Source organism: Diuraphis noxia, unplaced genomic scaffold, assembly GCF_037042655.1.
Source record: "Diuraphis noxia isolate RWA-SAM2 unplaced genomic scaffold, SU_Dnox_SAM2 contig0002, whole genome shotgun sequence".
NCBI classification, from domain to species: Eukaryota; Metazoa; Arthropoda; class Insecta; order Hemiptera; family Aphididae; genus Diuraphis; species Diuraphis noxia.
In genome coordinates, this window is record NW_028301712.1 from 61,433,141 (window position 1) to 61,457,408 (window position 24,268).

Consider the following 24,268-nt stretch of genomic DNA (forward strand, 5'->3'; position numbering starts at 1 on the left):
CACCCACCCACTCATATGCACCCACACATCCACGGTGACTTTATCGCTATGGTGAAACAATATAATATGTGTACAATAATAATAATAATAATAATAGTAATAGTAGTAATGATAATAATATTACCTATGTGGCTATGTATACCTACCTAGTACCTACGCCCGGAAGTAATGCTCGCGATCGATAAGTACATCGACTGTGCATCGAGTTTTTCGAGTGCGTTTTTTTACCTTTTATATCACCACTTCCACCTGTAATATTATAGTATTGCGCTTGTGTATATGAGCAACTATGATTTCATCGTTAGAGTCATCCTCTAGTAAAACAAAATTCAAAATAACCACAATAATGAGCGTCACTATAGGGTTTAAGCAGTCACAAGGAATTCTATGAGATCAAAGTTGAAAATAAACCAAACAGTAAAAGGCGCCACCACCCTCGTCATTAAAAATAAAATGTAAATAAACAATAAAATAAGTATAATATACATTTTACAACTGTATACGGCATACGCCTTTATTTTTAGATGCAAATGTTTATAAAATATAATTTTGCTGACAATCTTATTACTTTATTAGGTAATTTTATTTCTATACAAATTTTTGCCAGAACACCGAATATTATGTATTGAGTCATACTCGACCTGATTAATGTTTCGATTCTTCTCGTTCAATATAAACTCGTACATAGTAAATTCACAATATCAATGTACTCGTAGATTTAGTATAAGGAACTACTAGTAATTTATGTAGCACAATAGTAAAAAAAAGCAACGGGATACAAATTTGTTTCATATTAGACAAATCCTAGGATGTAATTGTATGTATTTTTGCTACAGCGAAGTATTATTCTGAGCTTGTTTCTCCTTTTTGAGACATTATGTTTCTTTATTTCATATACGATCCTCTGCCTTATTAATATATTAAAAAGTTATTAATTGTTTTACACATTGAACCCGTCATTAGTCATTACTGATTTTAACCAGGAGGGGCTAAAAAGTAAAAACGTACATGGAGCTAAAATCGCTAGTGAAGAGAGGGAGCATTAATCTGTAGTAAGTTAAGCTCATGTTTGTGCGTATACACAATAAATCTTCACTGCAGGTTCGTCGAATTATTCATCATGTTGTGGAAATCATAATTTTTATACCGAATAATATTCGAAACTTCCTCTGCTTTATTAATATACCCACTAATTACAATGAATACATAGGCTTAATGCGATTAATACTGATTATTATAGTCGTAATTTATTGTATTTCTTATAACAAAACCGAGCACAATAGTTTTTATACCAGTACTCAAAAAATAATTTTATTACAGTAAGTACCTATTTACAAAGATTACAAGTTAAATAAATATCTGTTCAATTTAATTAAAATATTAAACAAAATTATTATTATCTAAAATTTAAGTTGTTCTGAGATTAAATTGCATCTTAAGCCAATCTGGAGTTTAAAAAATGTAATAATTTAGTTTGTCAACAAATAAATCGAGTCACATTAATTTATAGTTTAAGTATCTGTTTGGTTACAGCATATTATTAAGTGCAAAGTGTCTACTTAACTTTTATTAATTCTATTATTCATAACATTATAATATTTGATTATGATCAGATCTTTACATTTGGTCTGTTATATAACGTTGTGTTTGTAACGATGTTTAGTATTTGGTTTTCGTTTACTATACTGTAAACAAATGATTTACATAATATCGTCTTGTATACAGTCATGTAATAAATGCCTATAAATGACAACCAACTATAATATATGACATTGATTAATGTTCAATAACTTTTAAATACTTTTTGAAATTGCTATTAATATAATAATAATAAAAAATACAGAAGTATATGAATTATTTAAGTTATGTAGAATTCAACCTATCTAAAATAAAACACTTATTTTAATAATTCGAATAGATGAAGCCGCTTAAATTTATATTTTTAACATAAAATTAAACTTAGTTGTAAAAGAATCAAAATAAATATAAAAGAAAACACGTACCTATTGGGTTGTTTCTAAACAAGTTTCCATTTCTTAAGTTATAATTAATTTCAAAATCTGTTTGAAAAAACTTGCAGAAGTGCTATATCCTTTTAGATATAATCCTCCCTTCCGATAAGTTTCTTTCAACATTCCAAACCTTTTTGCCGTTGCACATGCACATTTGGAATTCGGAGACCGTAGGCGTTTTTGCACTATTAAATTGAAAACCTGTGTAAAAAAACTTTTTCTGTTTCGAATTGAATGAGTCAGCTGATTTTGACACTTTTCCTGGCAATCGCACGTACACGTAGTCCATTAATCAAAAACTCAGTATATTCGGATGCGACATGAATGACTATGAATAAAGTTCGATTAGCCTCATTCCCGGATTCGTTTTTTTTTATTAGTGAATAGTAATATTTATTGGGTTACCACTCGCGCATCCCAAGTCGATGAGCATTTGTTTTTACATCTACGTTACAGTATATTATGTGTTTTTCTAACTGACTTAGAAACACATTTAGGACTTACATATAGGATTATTCGAGCCAACAAATACTGAAACAGTTGTTTTATAAATATTGTTTGTTTTTTTTTTTTTTTAATCGAATAATGAAATAAATTTGTCATATTATATTACGTAAGTGAAAAATTTTGTTAAAAAAAAATAAAAGATGTCTACGTGTACTATCGTTGAAATAACAACATCGTATATTTGGTATAAACAACTTTTAAAAAACATTGCGTCACCACCACATGCTTGTACCTACCTATATTATACAAGAAAAAATATTTGACCATTACTACGTGACTAGAAAATTAGGGCTTTGCCCGTCGTTTTAGATACACAAATGTTTGTTTTTCGACTACTTTGAAATGTGTTTTCTTTCTACTTAAACGTCATGCGTGGCCCGTAAAAGAATTACATTTCAATTCGCCCTCGGGGACCCGACCGCAGTAAATGATGATTCGGCTTGTTCGTAGACCGTGAAAATTCCACGATTCCTCGTCATATGGTTTTCATCTGTAATGCTATCATCAGCCGGGGTCGGCGGATATAACGCAGATGCCTCTGTGGCCGGCGGCCAACCGTATTTCATATAAGAGAGAGAGAGAGAGAGAGAGGATATAAGTGGATAGGACGAAGACGCAATTTTCCAATTTCACAGACTTCTAGTTCGGAGAAACGAAAATACTCGTACAGAACGTTTCGACGGGCGCAAGTCATAAGAATATACGTACCTTAATTAACCTCGGTGTTGGTTTAAGTTTAACCGCGAAATATAATTTTATATCGGAAACCATTCAGTAGCTGTATCCCTACCACAGTCACGGCCGATTCCTTTATTTTCTTATTTAATATCATATAATATTATTATACTTATTTTTTTCTCTTCCACTTAAACATATACCTGAAAATCGTAATAATCGTGATGTCGATGAAAACTGTTCGTTCGGAAATTATTCATAATCGTAATCATCTTTTCGATGGGGGAATCGGAAACGAAAACACTACAAGCGCCGCCGAGTTGTTAGGTTGGTGATGAGGAGAGTATTTATAAGGGGGCCGGGGAATAGTGTTTTTCTTCCATTTAAATTTCGAGAAATCTTCAAACACGCTATTTTTGAAAGAGATCAACGAGAGGGTATTTCGATCGAAAAGAATTCCGCACATCGTTATTCGTTAATATAAGTAAATAATACGTGCAGAAATTTGGAATGGCTAAAATCAAAAGAACACTCAGATTAGAAATTCTCATCTAACGCGATCGCCTTCTTAAAACCTTTGTCTGTAATACCTACTAATAACGTTGAATTTATCATACTATAAAGAAAATGAGATAACAGCGTATTTTTGATACAAGAATCGATTGATCTATTATTAATTTTATAAACATCGTCTACACTGTTCAACCGTTGTAGATATACAAAGAAAAAAAATTACGAAATTCCTGAATTTATTAAACATTAGGTTAGGTCTTAAGTATTTTGCTTAATGCAGGCTTTAAAAATATTTAATAATATGTTACATAAAAATATTGGTAAACTTTATAAGGATACATATTTCACTTTGGTTTATATATTTAAAAATACGCTGATATATTTTATACTTCTTTTCGCTGTAACGTTAAGTTCTGAAATGAGAAACTTTTTAATAAGTAGTAAATATCTGATTATACTTTTTTTCTAAATTAAAACATTAAAGTAGTTTACGATCCGAGCTTTAAAATGGGTTAAAAGTCAATAAGAAATTTGTATACAACAATTCATAATATAATGTGTATTTATTACTTTTTCCATTTACTGACAACGTTGGTGACATTATAAGCAAAATAATGACATCATAATATCAAGGTTAATATTTTGTAAAATTAATTTTTACGGACCTAGTAATTATTATGTTTTTAATATTAAATGACATATTTTTGGTATCGAAATTACTTAATTTTATGATTAATATTAAAATCCAACGATCGACTTTATTAAAAGTTCAATAAATGTTCCAAGCTTTATTATGGAATAGAATCTCAAATATATGTAGTGCTATATATATATATAATATATATCATATAGGCGTAGACGCACATCATTAATTCCACAATACACTTAGAAATACCACGAATGCCAAAAAAACCTTTAACAGTAATTGAAATACCAACAAAAGTGAAAATTCTAATCTGAGGCAATTTCTTGTACATACTCGTAATAATACGTACAAGAGAAAACTAATTGAAAAATAAGTAAGATATTATTGTTACTGTATAATATACGTGCAAACACACACCACTATCGTAAGACCAGTAAATCAATTGACAACAATAATTTATTCATGTAATATAATTAAGTATTAAAACGATAGAAATCCGCTGTTGTTCTGTTTAATAACAAAATATTGAGAATAATATGAGGTATCAAAATGAGTTTTATACGTCATAATATGCGTTTAATATTTAAAATGTTTTATATTAACCATTTATACGTTATGTACCTATCCCATGACGTATAAATACGAGGGTAGCATTTTTTTTCTCCACTATATAGTTGTTTACAATAAATGACGAAAACAATCCATTACCTAACTGCGAAAATGAACGACCAATATCAATGTATGTATTTATAGGGAAATCTGTTTCTGATTGATTCATGGGCGGTGGATAATTTATTCAAATGTCCGAGTTTAATCGTCCGTCAAAATACATATGCGGGCAATAAGCAGCGGGATGGGTGACTATATACCGGTACACGCGTATTATTAGGTCCGTTAGTCAATTTCAACGCACGCAGGGATTCCAGCTGGTATTTATTATACCGCGGCAGAGGGGTTTTTCATTCCCAAAACTAATTCTGTGTCCGGGCCGTAATATTAATGATAAACGTCCTGCGAACGAGTCTTAACGGATTTTTCGCTTATTTTTATTTATATTATTATGTTATATATACACAGACACACACACACCTATATCAGCCGTACATACCTTCTACACCTATCTGCGCGTTGGCTACACATAAATCCAAGGCACGTTCTAGTCCCCAAAGATAACTCTCTCTCTTTCTCTATCTATCATATATACGCGTAGAAATTACTGCAAAAGTTTAATTAACTGTTTGACTTTTCCGAGCTTATAACAAAAAGAGTGGACACTTTTTTTCTGTTGCCTTTTTTATCTTTCACAATTCGCTCCGTTCATTTCTGAAGCATATATTGTTATTTTATTTGTTACACAAAAATCCTCACGGTTGACAAGTGTATTATGTTTATAAAAAAAGGTACGATATTATCAGGGATTACCTAACTGCTTCTACAGAATCTCGAACGGAAACAAATTACGCTAATTCTTCAATGACTGTGTTCACGTGCCTACGTTCGTATTTTTATTCGTATATAGTCATATAGATAGATAGTTTTTATAGTGTTATAAAATGTATATACATTTTAATGGGATAATGATATTAAAAAAAAAATGTTTACAATGTTTATAAGTACAACTTACATAGTATATATATTTAATTTATATCTATATAGTATATGGTCATGTGAACTAAATACAATATAGTTACGATAAGTTGTTATGTGTGTTTGATTTTAATATAAATAATCCATTATAATGTACATTTTTCTTCGGGGAGGTAGGCTGATCAATTTTTACACAGCGGTGGTTTACCTAGGTTCTTCCATAAGTTTAACATGTAAAAAAAAAAAATATTAAAAATAACAATCATATCTTTTGATATTTTAAAAATGCAATTTAAGACTTTCATAGATTTTTAAAATTTCTCAACATTTCTGAGAGGGGCTTCAGCTTTCTCAACCGTTCCTATGGCTACGCCACTGATCATTTAATAATATATAATGACAACTAACAATTATTTTGTGATAATATATTCTACAAGTATTTATTTAAAGATTTGATCGTACTCGTATTACTGTGCTGCAGGGAGTAATAAAGCGCGAGGTGCATAATGATATACCATATACCCGGTATAATATGTGGTATATACGAATTGAAGGAGTGTATTAAATAATTATTTGAGATATATGCGTTTAATTTGTTATTAAACGAGCCTCAAGTACCCACGCAGTAATAAATTGAATAAGATATTTTAACTCGATTTGCTCATTAATATAATTAAGACTTGACGTAGTTACATAATGTTTAACCTCCATATAGCTATCACCGCCGACGCTTGTTATTATTATTAATACAGAATAAATATTATAATAATATTCCGAACCCATATCACCCGTTTTTTTACGGCTCACATAAAAACGGCTTTCAATTAAATTCAATAAAATTATATCGCCTTAATGGGGATCCATATAACGGTTAGCGGTGCGGGAAAAGGAGGAGTCTGTGGCAGCGGTGGGGTGAAGACCCCGGATCGGGAGTATAAATTCCAGTCACGCGAATCGGCCGTCGTAAAGAAACACAATAGGCTTTCTATTTTAAAGTGCTCCGATGTGTTACATTATAATAAAAATGTGACACGTGGCTTATGCGTCCGAGGAAATATCGTTCGTAGTGTGCGCGCCGGCACTTGCATCGCGCACGGGACCTCAGCAGCTAGTTGCCGTAAAAACAGCTTATGTGGAGAAAACGATTTTCGGCCATAAAAAAGAGAGCGAAAAACCCTTCATCTCCCTCATATACACACACGAAGCGCGCGCGTCGTCTTTGGGTATAAACAAAAAAAAAAAAAAAAAATACTGAAACATCGTTTTACATCGTTGAATCTGAAAAATGTCATACATCCCCGCGGAGAGACGGGTAATAATAATAATAAACAGTAAGCTCGTTTATAGGACGACGACGACGTCGGACGTGGAGCAGCAGGTGGGGCGAATACGTCACCGTGGCTCTGGGACGTTATTATAATATAACTTACCCCATCTGCTGCTGCCACTGTTTGGCACCTATAATAAAACTACATCGTATATACACCGTTTGTTATTTTTATCGAAACACCTCCCCTCACTTCTCCAACCGTTACACCACACACGAGTCGACGGTCTTGGCCGTGACGGAGGGCATTCTGTTGCAGCCGCCGAAACTCTTTTTTTTTTCTCTGCCTGTATATTATAATGCATGTAGGACGTCCGTTTCCTCTCGTTTAAAAACCACTTCCGTCCGTCGCGCAAACCGCGGATATCTATATAGGCAGGTATTTAATCTGATATTATTGTTGTTATTTTTATTACTATCATATTTTGCTCCGCAGAATTTAACATTGGGAGCAAATTTCATCATGCTTTACGGCCAAAATGTATCGAGTGCTTGCGCAGTTATATTTTATTTATGCAGTAAACTTCGGGGTTCAGAGGGTTAAACAAGTTCAAACATTGACGCGAAACGCAGCCGACCCGTATAAGACGCGTTGTATTATACATGTTCTATGTAGTACCTACCTACTGCTATATAATTAATTATTGCTATTTAAAACCCTTTCATTGCCAGATTAAATTATTCGAAGCGTTTTCAAAAGGACTGCCTATAGTTATTATTATTTCAAACTTAATTAAGACCAAATTAATGCCGTGGATCTCTTTGTCGGAATCATTACCGATATTATATAATATCAAGGTTAAAATAAAATATGTTAAATTTGTATTCTTTACATTTAAAATATCACACAATCAAAATACGACTTTTTCCCTTTCAGAACAATAATACACAGTAATATTCGTACCATCGACCTCGCGTTTAGGTATTATGCTTTATATATTAATATTTAATACACAACACTACAACAGTCTATAGCTATTCAATTCAATTAAAAAACGTAAAACGATTATGAATTAAAATCAAGTATATCGTTAAAGTGTGTTTACTTATTATCTTACATATAGACTATTTATACTTAGTTTATATATATCTATGCTCTTACCTATCAATTATTAATTAGTTTAGAATTATAAGCTCATCGTTTAACAATCAGAATAGTGTACTCCTTACCAATATCAGTAGGTATATTATTAATTTTAACAATAGACACATTATTTATGTGTCATTTGTAAAAATATATAGGTTGATCCATTTAAACTAATTATTAACTTTTTTTCCAAAGTTTCAAATCTTTCAAATCAAATCTTTCATAAAATATATTTTTATTCCTACAATATTTTGAATGCTTTACTCTTTTTAATGAATAAACGCATTCGTAAATCCACATTCCAAAAAATAATTTTCTTTTTTTTGAGTCCTTATATGTTAAAATTCAAATTTTGTGCGTGTAGTTTATGAGTTATAACTTATAAGTGTTTAAATTTAATATGAGTGAGTAAGGTGGTACAGGAGTAGGGAAAATTGACAGTCCATTACTCCGTTTATTAAAACTACAAATATCTACTTATAATACTATCTACTAATTAACCATAATTTTTCAAAATTTGTTTTTTATAACTTAAAATATTTCGAATAATTTTTGATTCTTAACATAAAATAAAAAATATATGTTTTTGTTCAAAATAGGGAAAGCTTAAAGCCTTAAAAAATAATTAAAAACTGTGCGTTTTCCGATAATATAATAATGATAGTAAATAAGTGTCTTACGTTAAAATGTTAAATGATTTACTCCGTATATTACACCATTGATATTTACCAAGTTATTATTCTAATAAATTTCAAGGGTCCAACCATAAGTCAGCAAAATTAATCCCATCTAATACCTACCTGCACTATTGCATTATTTCGCGTTGGTATTATTTAGGTAGATTAGAGTTCATACTTCAGGACCATATCTGGATTTAGTCATATTTACAACATTACTCATTATATATCCGAACGACCGTTACAAAGGATTTGTGGCAATTTAAAACTATACAAACAAAAAAAGTTTCATTACGAGTTGGCTAATTTATATTTCATCGTACTTTTGTTTCGCCAGATAACTTCAGTGAAATGAAAAATAGCACTGACTTACACGTACCTACGAACATCGCAAAAATGAAAACTGTCGTTAATCAAAAAACCCATAAAAAGGTAAAAGCGCAATAATAAATGGGGTTTTATAAGTAAAAATGGACCTACGGTTGTAGTTAAGTGCTTGAAAAAGTGAGAAACGTGGAAAACATTTATACACGAATGCTGTTCTTGAGAATTATGTTGCCAGGATGTTCTTATTTACATTTTAAGTCTTTAAAAAAAAAAAATAATAATAATAATAATAATAATAACCATCTATAAACATACCACCAATTGTATTATATTTTGTGCGTAGAGATGAAGATTACTGTTTAGTTGTACACCATCTGAAAGGCTGTATTGTTTTTTTTCGAATTTTTAGTACTCGTATTATAATAAAATTAAATTCAAAGCAAATCTATATATTATTCTGTATTTTTGGTAAATTTAAAAATTGTGTTATTCGTAAAAAACAAAATAATGCATTCACTTATCGAAATTGTATTTGCATATATGATTATGATTCACGGTAAATAATACAATACGATTTCCCGAAAAAACTGAAATCCATACATTTTGAAAATATAGGAGGTATCTATAATACGTTTGTATATCACTTGTAATAATATGTTGTGTGGCCACTATCACTGCAGGTCGTCCATTATACATTATTTTAACTTCTTTTGTTCATTTGGCACATAATTTTATATATTTGTAGGTTCCCCCATATAGTATCCCTTTTTCTTTTCCTATCTTGCTTTCTACTAGATTTGTTTTGATCAATTTTCCTAATGGCGTTTCTGATCCGTTTTTCTTCCTTATCGGAAACGTATGGAAAGGGAGGACACGTTATTTTTATCCAAATACAGCTTAATGTTCCTTTTATGTCCAGAAAAGGGAAACTTTTGTACACTTTTATTATAACATGCAAAATATATTACCTAAAAATTTGATATAATATATATATATATATATATATATATATATATATATAATATATTATTATGTTTTTTTCGATGATTATATATTTTTTAAACATAATTATTAAACCTAATACAAGTTTAATATTATACAACGCGTTCATTGTTTAAATTTATTAGTTTAAAAACATTTTTTTTTTTTTTTATACTCCAACTAGATGATTTATTTCAATGACAGATTAAAAACCATGATCGTAGAAGAGCTCATCACGTATTATTATAATATTATATAACTGCAGTATGGATATTATAATCATTAAAAACAATGTTATAAAGACATCACTGTGAACGTTCAAAGGGTTAAGGGTTCCATTAAAATATGTTCGTTCTATAGTATTTATTCAACAACTCGACCTCGTCAAATACTTAGCGTAGTTTTTCATGTATAGATATATAACACTACCTAACGTTTATGTAACCATGTAAGTCTATTACCATTCTGCAGGAACACAGATTTTTTTTATATTATCACGCAAATTTATTCAAGCTTGAACGTAAAGTTTGATTTACATATTATATTATTATAATGTGTGTATAATATTATAGTATGATTACATAGAATATTCACAAAGTTGAAAACGTCTACAGCACGCACCTATTCAAAAAAACTTAACGGCTATGTTATTATTATTACATATGTTTTGAAAATAAAAAGAAGAACTCGCCGTCAACTTTATTACGTAATATATGGAATTCCCATATCCGAGGACACATTTTTTTACCATGTTATTATGCGCGTCGGACACGGGGAATAATAAAATATATAAATATATAAATATATATTATATTCGTACGTCCGAGACGAGGGGTGGCAATATAGAACAAGACGAAGCGGTGGCATATATTAAAGCTATACATGTATAATACATATATATATATATAGTTGGGAGTATAAAGAAGAAATTGAGGTTTCTCCAAAGCTATTAGGGAAGGGGGTGAAATATTCAAAACATGTTTTCCTCCCGGTGGTGGAGGTGGACGCGCGGCTGTCAAAGTTAAAAGTAGAACGTATAGTGGAGGTAAAAAAAAGAAAAAAGGACGCAAAGATTCGGTGGGAGAGGATCGGCGTCGGTTAACACAGCAAGAATACGAGCGGGTGGTGGATAGAGGGGATAAAGGAAGACGTGACCGGCACGACAACCTTCTATACCGTAGTATTGGACGTGATCGGGTTTCGGTATATCGTGACGTCACTCACCTCCACAGCCACGGGCGCACACGTGAACGTTATATTCCTTTGGTAATGAACGACGGCTGCCTTCTGTTGTACTGCCTTCGCCACGTATGTGAGTGGGGGTAGTGTGTATGCGTGTGTGTGTGCGGTTCGTGCCCCGCCGCGGAGAGATGATGCGTTAATGAAATTAAGCCCATCGGGGGGAAGGGGAGGCACTTCTTCTTTGGGTTTTTTTTTCATTTTCATTTTGCCGGCTACTAATGATTTCTAAGTACGAGAGGGAAGAAACAAAGTTTCTTTCCACCACTTTTCTCAACCACGATCAGCAGTGTAATAAGAAAACTTTCGGACACCATGTGACTGGGCTCACACATGTCGTGCGTTCAAAGGTTTTTGACAAATTCTGAAAATCTCTCGTCGTATAGAGTACATTCTACACTCGTCTGGGTGATATTGCAAAAATATTATCAAACTACTGTCGACATAATATAATATTTATTTATATAAGTCGAAACGTTTCAGTTTTTTTTTTAAATATTACTACATCTATCATTATTTTTCATATATTTAAAACATAAAACGTAATACTATGTACAATAATTAGATTGCATTTTTATAGTTAAGAATTTAGGTCAGTCGAAAATCAGGATATAAACTGTCAGGCAGAGATTTTAAACACGTTACTTTATACTCGTATTATTGTTTTGGAGTATATTACTATAACAGAAACAATTTAAAAAGGTAATTGGGTACTTAATTAGGTATCTAGATAATTTTTCAAGTAACTTTACTCTATAATAATTAACCGTGTATTTGTATTTCAAATTATTAAATTAATGAGAGCATTTTTCACTCTTACGATAAATGAATTTTTTTTTAAATATTTTGTTTTAATATCCTTTGTATGGAATATAAATTGTATACATATTGTAGCCTTGAAGCACTTTTGTTTCTGAAATGATGAGAAGTTTGATCCACGACAACAGCTGAACAAAAAATAAAACCAGACGAAACCATTTTGAATTTATTAATTTGGAATTTACTTCTCTCATTTGTGTTTCAACAAGCGAATTTTAACGTCATTTTACACCCAGTCGTTATTTTTATTGCAACAACTTTCGTCTGAAACGTTTCCCATCTTCCTATAGTGAATCGATACGATTACATGAGTGTCGTAAACCCTAAACAGAAAAAGTTTTTATTGTATAGGTACTTTTCATCTTTTACGGCTACCGTTACCTGGTAAGATTTTATCTCCTTAAACTGAAGCCTTTGGTCACACTTCACACACAATATGTACCTATACTCATATGTTGAACTATCTGCAGAACTGCAAATAGGTACCTATATATTACGATTGTATAATATCTATTTTTCGTGAAAAAAAATCTTGTTTTAAATTTGAATTATCAACATAATATAAGTATTGATAATATCATTTTATGAAGTTAATTAAATTTAATATTTTTACTATAACATGTGAGACATGTTATTTATGATCTTATTTTTATATACTTATATGAATTCCACTATGATATTAAATACGTAAAAAATATGTTTTGTGCTAACGCATTTTTGACAACTCAATAATTTTGTTTAAATTCTCATAATTACTCGAAATTAGTGTAACAATGTGTTTAATTACATTTATTGTTTGTTTTAATTATGCATAAACTTGGAAAATTTGTTGAAATATGTTTTCATCAATTATAAGTGTTTATAGTGTCTATACATTCATTTATTTAAATTCGTTGCCAAATCCGTTTTTTTTTTTAAATAAAACTAAATCGACATTTTTTTAACAGTTATATTAACATTCTTGTAGTCGGGTTTTATTTTGAATCGTAATTATTTATATATGATAGTTGTGTGAAAGATTGTAAAGTCTTGGCAATAAACAATAAGTAATTTAAATATGAAAAGTTATAATAAAGGGTTTTCCTGACGTCATTTATAGGATACTAATAAAAACAATAATTACTATGTTTCGAGAATAACAAAGCGAATTATATAGGTATGATTTATTACAATATTATATTTTATAATATATATGTAATTGGTAGCTGTAATACAACTAGAAATTCCCACAAGGGTAATAATAATCATAATAATTATAATAAGGGCTGGCAGGTTAACGACGTATAATACACCTATTCATATTATACAACAGCTGAATTTTGTTATCAGCGACTTCTATATAATAGGACATTATTGCCGGTCCTTCTCGCGGTCATGTAATTAAGAAAAAGAACGGCAAGTACAATGATAATTAATATTTATCGTGTAATTCCATTAAAGTTTGCGGAATTTAATAACGTAAGCCAAAGTGCGAGTAAAAGTCAAAAACTAGTGTTGTTCAACAATGACAAATAGGTAGAAAACATGGTTTTAATTACTCATTTATGATTTGATTGTTAGGGTGCCTTATTATATTATACTCTTGATATCCTAGTCATATTATAATACCAGAAACAACTCTAAATTCACAAAAACCTCTACGAATTTAATAGCTTAGTAATCAGATGAATTAAAGACTATTTAGTTGTTTCAATGTAATATACGCAAGTACCTACTAACATTCACCTTAATTAGTAATTACTGCTGTATTAATATTATTATTATTATCATTATTATCATTATTTATCAGCGTGACTCAAAATCTGGAAGTTTTAATAAAACCTATCCTAAACAAATTCATATTCATTATTGATATTTTAATTCCGATTTCATCATTTTGCTTTCATTAATATATATAATTTAATTACGTTAGGTAGGTATAACAGATCATTTCGCCGTACAATAATAGTTGACGTATAAATTGTGTTCTGCAATTAGATTAATATGTATTGGTATAGAACAGTGACACCGTGTCCGAAGAATTAATATTAACAAAACAATAACTTTAGACGTAAACGGTTATTAGAAAACTTTTGATCGACAAAATAGTTGTGAATTATTGTGATTTAGACGACTCACAATTATTTTGATGGAATCGTTAATATATATATAACGTTAGGTGGTCTGATTGAATATTTTATCGAAAACTATTATTGTCCTGTTACTGCAAGACATGTGGCTAAACAATTCTTTTCCAACAGAACTATACAGATTACGGTGGCTTAGTTTTTTAGAATGGTGATGGGGGGGGGGGGAGGGGCGTTGCCTAATATATCAATCTATATGAATTGTTGACTATAATTAGCAGGCGACGTTATATAGCATTAATTATAGTTACAAATGTTACTATCATTTCCTTATCATATAATGAAATGACAGAAATAAGCCAAAATGGGGGATGTGAAACCTTCATTTCCTTCACCCGTGAGCACGTCTCTAACATATAGATTGGATCGGTCAGTATCGTCCGTCATTGGGTACATTCCGATCAAGAATAGAAAGTGAGAACTAGGGATAATATAATATTATACAGGGTGATTTATCAAGCATGATCGACACATTTTTTCATATCATGATAAATTTAATTAAGTTATGATATTTAAATTTTTAAATATATTTGAAGACTTAATTTTCAAATTCACAAGAGTTTTTTGTAGTACTTAAGAAGTATCATTACAAAACTATTTTTAACGAGATCACGCATTTTTGATTGTAAATTATTTTAGCAGTTACGTTTTTTGAAAACTTTGACGTATTAAAATCTCGTCAATTTCAAATCAATTCAAATTTAAATGAATTTTTTTTGAGTACTATAGATAATAGCTCCGTGATACTGAGTTTAGAATACACGGAGACTACTGAAATTCACAAATTTTAGTAATTTTATTAATATTATAATCTATTAATATTTTATATTTGTAATTTATGAAAATGATTCAAGTATATTAATATTAAATCCGATATTATAAATATTTTTATATATCTGTAAAACCATTTGTATGGACTATTATTTCTATTATAAGCATTTTAATAACCAAAAAATTAATTGTTAAGTACATAAAAACTTCAAAAAAATAATCCTCTTAATAATTTATCGTAAAAAATTGTTTTTCTTATTTGAAAAACAGAAATTTGTATCACCACATTTCTTATTATGTAGTACACAAAAATACTAAGAATTTGAATATATTATGAATTATGACTATGATGGTTATTACCCAGACATAATCAAATATTTTCCCAAAATTAGAGTTTGAAATTCGGATAAATTAATTATTAAACGAATATGTTTGGATAACCACCCACCCTGTGTTTATAACCGATAGGTAAATCTGTCATGCGAATAGCAGAAGACAACCTGATGAGAAAATTCAATTTTGTGCTTATCCCGATCAGTACCTACTTGTAATAATTATTACTAATAATTTATTATATATAGACTGTATAGACATATAGGTAAGAGGTGACTAGCTGTACGGTCCGTTCGAATTATAGACGTTATGTGGCCGTAACGACATTTAAACCCAGCCAGCCAATAACCATAATACTATTCGTACCTATATGTAGTTAGGGCGTTGCAGGGTACATACTGCTTAATTATTAATAAAAAAAAAAATTTTAATACTCTAAATAAATTTATTTTATATTTCTTACATAATATCTTATTTTTCCTGATTACATTCTCATGCTAAATCGATGCCTACTGCTCTTATAAATAAGTAAAAATGATGGCTTATGTATAACAAAATGAAAAAATATCTATTGTAATTATATTTTATTTATAACCATAATATTATGTGTTATTCAAAGAAAAATTATTTAAATATTTAATACCTATGTGACTATGCCTATATAAATTATATTTTGTAATTAAACTTCAATCGATAATAATATAAAAACCATTTATAATATTATATGAGTCCTGCGTAAAAGTAATTTCTACAAATACCATAAATTATACCGATGATTCTTAAGTAAAATAGAATGAAAAAACAATACTTTATTGCCTTATTTACACATTTTTTTTTTATCCATTATACGATAAATTATTGTATTTTCTAGCCCTTCCTTGACGATACAAAATTTATAGGAAACGGATTGTAGGCACATAAATTTTAAATATCTGGCTACATTTCAACATACTTTCCAATTAAATGATTCAATGAACTAGAAAACTTTCGAATAAAACTTGTTGAAATCATAAAAAAATATCCTCGAAAAGAATAATAAAATGCACTTACCGGTTGTGTTTCCCTGGGGTTAGGTTATTGCAGTGGTGGGGTAGTTTGCCGGATGAAAACGATACTTTCGATGTGTTATAGAAAGAAAAGCCTATTCGTAAAATTGTAGCAGTGAAAGTTTTTTTTTTCGTTCCTCAACATTTTAAAGATCTTATTATGCTTGTCATCCGCATTCATCGACCATTTAACATTGTATACTTACATTGTAACATGATTGGGTCGCATTTCACGTTTCCATTTAGGTTCAGGTTAAGAGTGTTGTACTGTTGTAAGTGCCCAACCATTAACCCGATAACGCGTAGTAGGGATCAAATTTATTATATATATCATGCTGCAGCATGTACTCCAAATTGTAATTGCATCATTAAATGCAGTCGAGGAAAATATATTATTAAATAAAATAATAACAGCCGTCACGAATAATAATAATCAGAAATAAATCCCGCGTGGCCAGGGAGGGGGGAGTATCGTTATTATTTTATCAACTTAAATTTTGTAAATTAAAAGTTGTAATACAATTTTATAAAAAGTTGTTTTCCTATAACATTTGTTTAGTGCCATATGTGGTTATGGATGTGGAGAGTTTTGCTTCCTGTTTTGAAACTTATCAAATAATACGATTGTGCAATTACTAGTACTATACACCATATAGGTACTAGTAAATTTTTGATACGGCGACTCACTATAATATGGACCTTCTTCTGCCAAACTATCCATTAAAAAATGTCAAATTGTACTTTTTATATTATAATAGGTTCTGCTCGTTCTAGTTTAATTATATAAATTTTGATACAAAATGCTTGTGAGTTGCGGCCCATTGAAAATATGAAGTGAGACGAAATTGAGAAACACCGATGTAAACTATATGGGTGTGCCATGTCGTGTACGTTTTAACCATTACAATAATAATTTGAGTATGTAACAATAAAATGACGATGTTTTCTAAAATTAATCTTTAGTTGGAGCTATGATTATAACATATTATTTAAAATCGACTCGAAACAAAATTGTTTATTGTTTTATTTTTTTGTGCTTACAGGGCGTCTCAAAAATTGAACCTAAATGGTTCGCCTCATCGTAGAAAAAGACGGGGATCTCAAGGAGAAGATGTTATGACCACCCCTCACGGATTCGCCAGCGGCTTGCACAAGCATGCTCCTCTTCTGCCGGCATTGTTGCAGCGACGGATTGCCGGCAAGGAACTTACTGGCGTGGGCAAGGTATGACTGTATTCTCATAAGATTTTCTGCAAGAGCAGTATAATATTTTTGTCGATTATACAAAATGCGTGATGTCGACACTTAATTTATTATATGTATTTTTTAAACTTATTTCTGACATGAAGCGTATTTATACCACGTTCAGTGTTGATGATTTTGTAAATAGACAAAAATAATAGAGGAATTAATAATTTACGACTTCAGAACAATAGAATGTCTAGTGTATTATATAATGTAAGACGTGGTTGTTCTTGAATCCTTGACAGCCTATACAGCTACCCTATATTGTAATATATGAAAACCGTTTTTTGTGAATTATAATTTATTATATTTTATCACGTCAGTGTCTTAAAATTATATTGCTCTTGCATCAAATAATCGAGATAAACAAAATATAAAAATACATTTCGACACTTCGTTTATGATGACGGATTTGTTTTACGTATAAAAATTATTATTGATGGATAAGAAAAAGTTACTTTTTAAAATGTCATGTTAAAAGCTTGAGTGTTATAATTTATAACGTCAGCATATTATAAATTATATGATCTCTGTTTGCTGTGACTCGTGTATTACAAATGTCGGAGTCTACAGTTGAATTTTTAACACTTTGTTGCACTATATACCTTGTACTTCAGCAGTCGTATTATGTTTAAGGAAACACTATATATATACGAGTATGAGCCGGGAATGAGCGCGTTTGGAATTCTCGAGCAACTACTACTACAACTACTAAACACTGGTACAAAATAATAATAATGAAAAAAATACTTTGAATGAATACTTTTTTTTTCTTATTTTTTTTTTTTCGTATTGCGTACATTTAGTTATATAGTAACAGTGTACAACAGCAGTAATATCGATTACTTAAATTGGAAAAAATCGTCTTCGTACAGTCTTCGCCATCGTCGTATAGTTGTAGTGCCAAATCCGTTTTGCGTCCGGACGGTGTGACGGTTTTATTTATTTGCTCGTAGGATAACGCTGATTTGTAAGGCTTACAGTCTCCGAACAACACGACACAAAGGGATTATTCCCCCCTCCCACCATCCTTGCCATGTTGTGGCTCCAGAATTTTGGCTGTCCATTCCGTTAAAAAGCTTTACTGCAGTAGGTCTCGAATCAGAGCTTTGCACCTGACGAAGAGAAACTGTTATCGGCCTGAAAATGGCTTGTTTCTCACGTGCATCCGTCCTGCACATCTTTCTCCCATATTATCTGTTGCCCTTGGCCCGAAAAATCTTCACGTGTGTGTATTGTTAACGAGTTAAAAGTCCCTATAGCCAGTGGCGTTATCGCGCAAATGGGATTTACCAAGGGATAAGAAAATCCGGCATACGATTCTATATATATATATATAAAATATACTGTCTGTTGACTATAGTACCTATACTTATTTATGTATATGGTGTGTTCTATAAAGATGCGTTGTTATGTTTACTAGATGTATGTCGACTTAATCAATTTGAAAAATTACCACATCTGTACGCCATTTGTTTAGGTAGGTACGCACTTTATAGTCTTTCGATTTACACGCCCACCACTTTTATACGACTACTGAACGTTTATATTCATGTGGACAAATTGTAAAACTTAGAAAAATACCCCTTATGGGGTAGGATCAAAAATAAAACGTAAATTTATATAATATTATAATAAAATGGAGGCTATTTGTTACTTGAAAATAATTTGTAATTCAACCCGTATGGTACATAATATTATATTTTATTAATTATTATTATAATATCGATCGAGGTACCTAGTTAAATAAGTTTTTTTTTAATGACCAAATATTGTAAACGAATTTTACTTCAGCCGCTGTATAGTATATATAATTTTTTATTCATATAATTTACAATGCCTTATGATGGTTGTATTTATTTTTTTGGTATTTTTGAAGTAATTTTCATATTTTATTTTATATTCAGCGTATTATTATTATAGCATAGTCTTAATTTAAACAAATGCATGGATAAATTTAAATTGCTTACACTAAACTGAACAAAAAACGCATTTAACGTGTTGTCTTTAATGAAAGTAAAAACTGTTGATTAATTTAATTTTACAAAAACCGCTTCTTTTTATTTTATAACGTTCACAAGATAATTTCCTTAAGGTTTTTAATTATTTTCTTATGAAATTAATATAATGGCGACTTTAAAAGAAGCAGTGTAATTTGAAATTAAACATTATGACAGTAAAAAAAAAAAAATGAAATAAAAACCGAATGATTTATGAAAGCACTTTAAAACCTTTTTTTAAATAGTGTTCGTCAGTTATAATATAAACAAGAATGACATTTAAATTAAGAATCATCGTGGCATCCATCATTCAAACTAAATATGATATAATACCTGTATACTTAAATGTAAAATACTCGCATTTGTTCATTTGAAAAATAATAAGCCAACTTAATATTTTTTTCTGACTTTATGCAATTTAATACGATTACTTCTACTTTTTTTTTTTAACTCAACCTAAATTATACAATTACCGTCATCGTAGTTTTTGGTTTGATATTCTAATGCTATATATACGTCATATTATGGCAATCAAACCTAATTAATTCAATAATTTTTTTTTAAATTCATTATTACTCTTTTTAAATTATATTATGGATGTTAAACCTGATTTACTGCGTTGAATAACGTAATTTATATAATAATAATATTTCATATTAACATAATTACTTATAATTAGTAAGAATTAATAAGAAAACGGTTAAAAAAAAATACTAATTGATTGATGAGGATGCAGTAGAATATTTAATTTAGGAAACGTATAGGTAACTGTGATAACTTAGAACATTGTTTCCCGAGTAATTTTTATTAAACTTCTAGACAAGCGTCGTTATAAAGTTGTCTCCGGCGTAGATGACTGTGATCAATTCGACATGGGACCTCCTCCATATTATATTATAGATTGGCCCCTCGAGAGATATCGTTCAGAGAAATGACTCGGGACAATTGGTGAAAGGGTACATGTTTGTTAAGAATATTGTTTTTTTTTCCTGTCTAATTCGTCGTCAGCCTGTCTGGGTACACACACACACACTATATATATACACTTAAATATACAGCATACACTCGTAACCGTATAATGTACGTGCAAACTGCGCAATACTGGCAGTTATAAATTGTCGCTTGTTAAATGATATAAACAACTGGGTACTCGACCGGGTACACCTCGCTAATGGCACGGCCAATTAACCCTTCAGGGGCCCGGAATTTGGTTTTTTGGTACGGTATAGTCATCGGCTGGCGGTGTGGTGGTGTTAATACACGCGGGACCCGGCCCTGCGGACAAACTAGAATCAGAAAGAGAAAGAGAGAGAGAGAGAGAGAGAGAGAGAGAAAGAGACAGACAGGCAGACAGTCAGACAAAGGGGGTGAGGGGTGAGAGAGAATGAGTGTGCCAGGGGGGGATGAAAGGAAAAAGGCTTATTATATGCATTTTGCACAAAGAGAAAATAGAACGGTGTAAAAAAAAATACCCTTAGAGCTTCTTGAGGGTTTTATAATTAAAACAAAATATTTTCCTTTCTATTATTTACTTAGTGCCGACTATACCGTTCTTAATTTCGTTACGAAAACGATTTTTAGCAACATAAAAAACCTCGACACCGATGTTTATCAAATGGAATATTATTATCAAACAAAGAAAAAGAGCACACGCGTTTTTACGTATTTTACACGAATTAATTAGTTACGATCACGTGTATTATAGCTGAACTAAATCTTAATGTCGCACATTCTCACTTTAATAATATCTACGTTTCACCATTGCAAATTTACACTTGAAACTAATAGAAAATTGTTTAGGAGTGTAATATTAAATATAACTTAATATTATTTTAAAAAATTCCAATAGGTGTCTTAACGGAGTATTATTCAAACTTTTCTTATTATTAGTATAAAATATGTTGAATTATTAACTTGATTAGACTTTTCACTTTCAAGACGTCGTTTGCTTAATGTTTTTTATTTACTCCGTTATAGCCTTTTACAATAATAAAATGTATTATTTTAATATTTAAATCATATGGTTATTACAAAGTATTATATTTATCCAAGTCACGTTTAGCGATGACCCCGCACGTGTGTCGTGTGTAACTCAGACATTTATTACTATCACCTTTTTCTGTACGAGAAAAATAATACGGTTTACACGCCACGGTTTTTTAGTATCACTATTATTTTTCTAGATCATTATTTTATAAACAAATGCGCAGAAAGTGTTCATTTAAGTTTACTGTTTTAAATTCATGACAGATAAATTAAATAAATCTGCTTGGAAAACGTCGAGGAAATGACATAAACCCTTTTAAATGCCCAAACTGTCATCCTATAAATGTAACAAAAGTTCCAGCAAACATTTTAAACACTTTTTCTTCATAAAAAGATTATATTAGATTATTCCCGTATTTCCTAAAATGAACGTAGCAGTTGTTTTTGACCATTAATTTGAAAAATATGTCAAATATAAATAAAACAATGTTTAATATTTGAATTATCATTATTATTACTTTTAATAAATTATTATTTATAATCGTATGGTTTAACGAAAAAGCAAAACAGCTTATGTTAACTTACCTAACAATTATTTAAATTTTAAAAGAAATACTTATTATTGGTTCGTGAATTCGTGTTGATTCTTTGAAAAATATTATATTGAGTTGTTAAGTCTACTCAAAAGTATAACCTATCTTTAAATTGAGCGTTGAACGCGTTTTATGGTACTTTGAACAGGTTATTATTATACTTCTTGGTAATTTTTTATGACTTCTTAGTACATTAGTTGATAAGAAACTATTATATTATAGTAACATACATAATATATTATACATTAATATGTTGTAGTTATATGCATACAAGTAATATTGTTTAAAATGCATTAATAATAAAATTTGTTTGATGATAATAAATTGATTTATTTTTTTATAATCTAACTAAATTTAATTTTTAATCTCGATTTCACTGTCATTAGTGGTTGATATTTTTTAATTATTTGTATAGGTTTTATAATAATATGAATTGTGATTAGTATGTTTTTTACATCTCATCCGAAATATTAGTAATGAAAGTATTAGGTGATGAAATAAGTAAATTATATTTTTCGACTACAGTATTGCGAATCCGAATCAATTGTAGATTATTCAAATGTTCAATTTTATACTTCAATTTCGTTACAGTCGTACCAATCGTTGTATTATAAACAAAAATCACATTATAGAGTATCACAGTATATTGAAATACAAAATTCTAATTATTATTAAAACACTGTTTTTATGAGTTCTGTCAGTTTTAAAATACGAATTGTACCGAAAAATTACCAACTGGGTTTAAATAATAATTATATTTTATGCAAATGTTAAACAGCATTATACTATTATCCGAATTTTACTACCTAGAAAAACATAATTATTATTACTTTTTAAACAATAACTTTTGGCAATTGTATGATAGATCCGATGATTAATGAGACCTTGACATATTCGGACTACTACTGTTTTCCATAATATAGTATCTCCAAGGCCTTTTGTCTTCCCTTATCGTTGATGCCACACCCATTGTTATCGAACTTTCTCCCTTCGGGAAAAACCGAACTTTGGTAACGAAAAAATTCGATTTCTCTAAGTGGAAAGCAGTCCTATAAATATATAATAATAATTGGATTTGAAGACACAAAAAAAGTTTTTTTTTTATTCGAAAGAAATTATAGACGTTATTTACATTTCCATGGAACAAGTTTTAACTAAATAATTTAAAAAAATGATAAAATGAAACAAAAAATAAAAAGATAGTAGTAAATTGTTTATTGTCCGTTTGTCGATTAGTTGTAAAATAGAAAAATAAATATTAGAACAATTTTAAATTATCTATTCGTATTTTTTATATATAACTTTATATTGAAACTTATCTAATTATTTTTTAGATTATATTTACCTATTTATATTATTTTCATTAATAATAAAACAGAATTAAATTTTAATACTTGTATTATAAGTCATATTATGTTGTTGATATTGAACTCCTGCTAGGTTCGCATTGTGGTTGTATTCATTCACTGCTGTTTAAATTATTACTTTATGAAATTTTTAAAGTATTAACTTAAAACATGTTCTAACTGCCTATAAATTTCTATGTGCTCGTTTACCCATTATAAGTCTACGCGCAACTAGAATTTTCCACGGAAGGGTTGATTATTTTATTGTTTGATTCGAAAATAATGACTATAATAATTACAAATACCGTTGTACATGATTATAGTAACTACTATATCAAAGGGGGTCTGAAAATTTAATTTCTCGAGCTATTACAATATGAATATAATATAATATCAAAATAGCATCTATTTTATAGGTTTATATT

General features: G+C 29.8%; 1 protein-coding gene across 5 annotated transcripts in view; it reads left to right on the plus strand.

Annotated features, from left to right (window-relative positions):
• The window catches only part of LOC107164121 (kinesin-like protein CG14535), a 181,940-nt gene that overhangs the window by 75,798 nt on the left and 81,874 nt on the right, over positions 1-24,268 (plus strand). For all 5 annotated transcript variants that reach the window (XM_089220104.1, XM_089220107.1, XM_089220106.1 and 2 more), the window contains one exon: positions 17,717-17,897. In XM_089220104.1, coding sequence (XP_089076230.1) covers positions 17,717-17,897 — 181 coding nt within the window. The remainder of the gene's footprint in view (positions 1-17,716; positions 17,898-24,268) is intronic.